Source organism: Henckelia pumila, chromosome 1, assembly GCF_033568475.1.
Source record: "Henckelia pumila isolate YLH828 chromosome 1, ASM3356847v2, whole genome shotgun sequence".
NCBI lineage: Eukaryota > Viridiplantae > Streptophyta > Magnoliopsida > Lamiales > Gesneriaceae > Henckelia > Henckelia pumila.
In genome coordinates, this window is record NC_133120.1 from 138,117,410 (window position 1) to 138,121,457 (window position 4,048).

The window sequence follows — 4,048 nt, forward strand, 5'->3', positions numbered from 1 at the left end:
AAGAAAAGGACTTTTTGCGGCGTGCGATGTGCGCCGCAGATTGTTATCCACGACGCACATGGCATGCTGCGGTGCACGCTGCGAAGTTACAAGCCGTTGAAAGTGAGGCACTTTTTGCAGTGTGCAGTGCACGCCGCCGTTAACTTTATTAACGGAGTGCATCGCATGCCGCCAAAAGTGAGGCACTATCCGCGGTGTGAGGTGCACGTCATCATTAACTTTATTAGCGGCGTGCACCGCATGTCGTCGAAAGCAAAACACTATCTACAGCGTGCGCTGCACACCTTCATTAAATTTAATAACAACGTGCACCGCATGCCGTCGAAAGCGAGGTAATAACCGCAGCGTGCGCTGCACGCCGTTATTAAATTTAATAACGGCATGTACCGCATGCCGTCGAAAGTGAAGCACTATTCGGAGCTGCATCGCACGCTGTCGTTGATATTATTAACGGTGTGCATTGCACGTTGTTGCTAAGGTGTTTATATTAATTTTTTTCAGTGCGCATTGTACATTGCTGATAAAATTTTTTGCAGCATAAAAATTTTGTTGTTATTGCAGTGTTTGTATGAAAAGAATTTTAGCTCCCAATGTGCATTGCAATTAATTAAGCCTATTAACCGTTGAAACACTGAAATCAAATTTTAAACAAACCATCACACTTCATCCAACTATTATCACCACACTTAAAGCAAAATAATAAGATAACATAAAAATAATTAAAAAAATGTTCAATAAGATCTGTATCAGTCACACAAAATGATAAATTTCGAAAACCATGCTACTAGTACTCCATCATCAAGAAAAATCATTTCAAAATTCGGTCGAATTAGGTCTACCTGCTCCACAAGACTCTACCAACCCAAACTTTCCAACAGGATCCATCGAGAGGAACATGATGCACTTTTACTGTTGGATCTGTAGATGCTATTCACCCATCTGCAACAACTCCGTCACCACACCAATGAAGCAACTTACATTTAGTATTTTCAGGAATATCTCCATGATTAACATTCTTCCAATTTTACAGCATATAAACGATATAAAGTATTAGTTCTACCATGTGTACTTTAATAAAAAAATTTGGTTTATATTTAAAACATAAGTTGAAGATAGTTACCTGGGTTGCAACTTGATTTTGGTTAAAATTATCGAAATTACAACTTTTTTGGCCAATATCATTCCCAAGGGCCAAGACCGATACCACCAACACTAGAAACCTGCATATTAAAATAAAACACAAACATACAGGTTTCAAAAACCACGAGAAAATCGAAGAAAATACAATAACTACAAGTTTTATGTGAAAAGAAATGCATCTGCCAGCACATTTATATGAACACACACACGTTAACATAAATAAAACAAGAATCACAATAAAAATGTCTAGGGAATCTGGGAGCCTCGGACCTTTAGTATCTCTGGATTTTTCCATGGCCCTTTATCAGAGCGAAGACAAGCCCGTTGTTCTGCACAAGTACACGTCCCTCCAAAAAATTCAGGCAGTTCGCTGCACAAGTGCATAAAATAAGCAAAAATTTCATTAGCAACTTCAATAATGATTTTTCAAGAAGAAGATTTTTTCATATTCAACAACAATGATTTCCACCACTTAGCCAAGCATCTATGATTTCAAGCAACTTGTTCTGGTATTTTTTTCCAAGCACCTACAACAGATACAAGAAAAAACAGAAAATGCAATTTATGATGAATATTGTAGTCAGTTAAAGAACATTTCTTATTGATGATCTGAAAAGCAACACACATGAATCTTAGTGGTGGTCTTGGGATCTATAAATTTTTTTACTATGTTCCATAATAGTCTAAAGCCTGTACCAGCATTCATGATAAACATTTGACGGAGTGCCGGCAATTAAAAAGCATACCAGTTATTTTTCTTCATAAATACAAATAAGATAATGAACTAAACATTAAACAAGTTTAGAATATAACTTCAGGATAGTTATCACCATCAATCTTCTGTAGCCGGGTAATGAGGTCTCGAGCATTCTTAGTGAAAAAATTTAAGACCCTAAGAAACAATCTCGAACATAGAGCAAGGGGAGAATATTTTGTAGTTTGTCAAACTAACAAAATAATATCAGAATTGCCTATCATAATAATTAGTCATAAAATACAAAAACCATGAAACATACCACACTGTGAACATCCAAAATCGTTGTACTCGAATCAATATGCCATTTTACGGCAATGGTGCAAGCTGGAAACTTAATGGCAAAGCTTCTCTCAAATTCTCACACATGATATTTTATGTAGCGGTCCATGGTGGTAAATTGCATGAGTTTTTTGGGGTCCACTTTTCCAAGTCTCTCAATATATGATGGTCTGCCTTATTTATCAATTCCATGATAGCCGTGAGGGTAATACATTAAAACTTCGTCCAATTCTTTAAATTCAAAATCCTAATACAAAAACAATTTGATTGAAAAAACAAGTTAAAAATCAATTAAAACTGGGATCCAAAGTACACCCAGAAATAAAATGATTTTGCTTACTGAAATGAGTAAAATTATTAAACCAGTTTACCTCCAAAAGTGTGTCTGTACCAAATTCTTTCCTCAACTGAATCATATCAGCCCACATGAGCTTTGCCTTTTCAAGATCGAATTTTCTTGCTATCAAAAACATGAAAAGTCATTGAACCACCAAAGTGTCAAGAAATTGAGGAAACAAAATAGAAGATAAACAAAACATGAGAAGGAAAGCCCCCTTCATACAGTTAACAACTTTTTTAGTCCAATTACAATAAACCCAAAACGATCTAAGGACCAAGTGCAGGATGTAAGCCTAATTAGTGAGCTTAACACAAGTTGCGAGTGTTATTTTAAAATCACATAGAAGAAAAATCCATGAATATATTATATTTACTCCAGCGTATATGATAAATATTTGTTTCAATGGCATTAGAATCCCGAAGACAGACACGAGCGTAGACCAACTTGTTCATTATGATTTAGTATGTTTTTCCCTCAGTAACATCAATTAGTTTTCCGCTAAGTTTCCAAGAATTAAGGATGACTCAGAGAGCCACAGGTGTTGATTGAGAAACAGAGATCCCGTAAATCAACTAGAATTCACATAATTGAAGAAGGCGTTCAAATACCGGGGTGACATTCTATTTTTGAGCAAAATCAGAGAGAATGCAGAGCTTACTTTTTCAAATTTGGTTAATTTTTCCTTTCAGAAACTTTTATTAGTTTATTCCTCCGTTGATGCCTCCCTCATAATTTGCAAATGAAAATTTTCAATTGATAAAGGAATTTCGAAATCAACAAAGGAACAGATCTCTAAAATCACACAGATTTAAACCCAATAACTTTTGTGGTAGAAATATAATAAACAATGACATCATGTAGATTAGAAAAATAGGCACCTATTCGATGCGATCGAAGCATTAAGAAGCACTAACGATGATGTTGTTGATAGGAATGAAGATCAATTTAATGAAAAAGCCTACGAATCCCATAACCATAAACTCGATTGCCATACGAGTCGCTACCTTTGGGAATTCTACACGCACAAATCAATTAAACCACTAATCACTCACAATTACCAAAAAAAATAGCGATCAAAGATTCAAAGTTCCTAAAGAAATCGAACCTTTGCGATTGTGCTTGTGGCATAGCTTTAACAAGGCGAACGATATCCTTGGTGAAATCTCGGAGCAGATCGAAAACCCGGTCCAAAGCGTCATCAATATGAGAGAAGGAAAATTTCACAGTTGATGGTTTTGGAACCAAGCGGATCAAAATGGGTGGTTTACGGATTTAAGGGGAAGTCGTTTTATTGCATCAAATGTTAGGGGATAGAATGAGATTTTGGGATTTGGCGCTTGCTTTAGAGAGTGGGTAGTGAAAATTTACTGTAGACTAAGATTATTCACAGTGCGCAAATTGCACGCTGTTGATAAGAGATAGAGACCTCCTTGAAAGTCATTGAAACTACTGATTTCTTCACGCTATTAGCAGCACGCTGATTATAAAAGTTTTAACGTCGTCCTTTTAGTTGCACGCCATTGAAACTACTA

General features: G+C 36.1%; 1 protein-coding gene across 3 annotated transcripts; it reads right to left on the reverse strand.

Moving 5' to 3' along the window:
• Window positions 1-712: 712 nt before the first annotated feature.
• LOC140875808 (uncharacterized) lies at window positions 713-3,845 on the reverse strand. 3 transcript variants are annotated; one of them, XM_073279603.1, is made up of 6 exons: window positions 3,622-3,845; window positions 2,548-2,636; window positions 1,610-1,667; window positions 1,411-1,510; window positions 1,121-1,220; window positions 713-939 (listed from the first exon to the last, which is right to left on the reverse strand). In XM_073279603.1, exons 1-4 carry the CDS (start codon window positions 3,713-3,715, stop codon window positions 1,413-1,415), a joined length of 339 nt encoding a protein of 112 aa, XP_073135704.1. In that variant the 5' UTR covers window positions 3,716-3,845; the 3' UTR covers window positions 713-939; window positions 1,121-1,220; window positions 1,411-1,412. The 3 variants fall into 3 exon arrangements, 2 of the variants coding, with proteins under 2 accessions (XP_073135704.1, XP_073135705.1); XM_073279604.1 differs by having other exon boundaries at window positions 713-1,015; XR_012148597.1 differs by lacking the exon at window positions 1,610-1,667.
• Between the last annotated feature and the right edge of the window lie 203 nt (window positions 3,846-4,048).

Coding starts and splice junctions, on each gene's coding strand:
- LOC140875808 (XM_073279603.1), bottom strand. CDS start 3,715: ATGACGCTTTGGACCGGGTTTTCGATCTGCTCCGAGATTTCACCAAGG. Junction 2,637..3,621: donor CCACAAGCACAATCGCAAAG/GTTCGATTTCTT, acceptor TGTTTTTGATAG/CAAGAAAATTCGATCTTGAA. Junction 1,511..1,609: donor CATAGATGCTTGGCTAAGTG/GTGGAAATCATT, acceptor GCACTTGTGCAG/CGAACTGCCTGAATTTTTTG.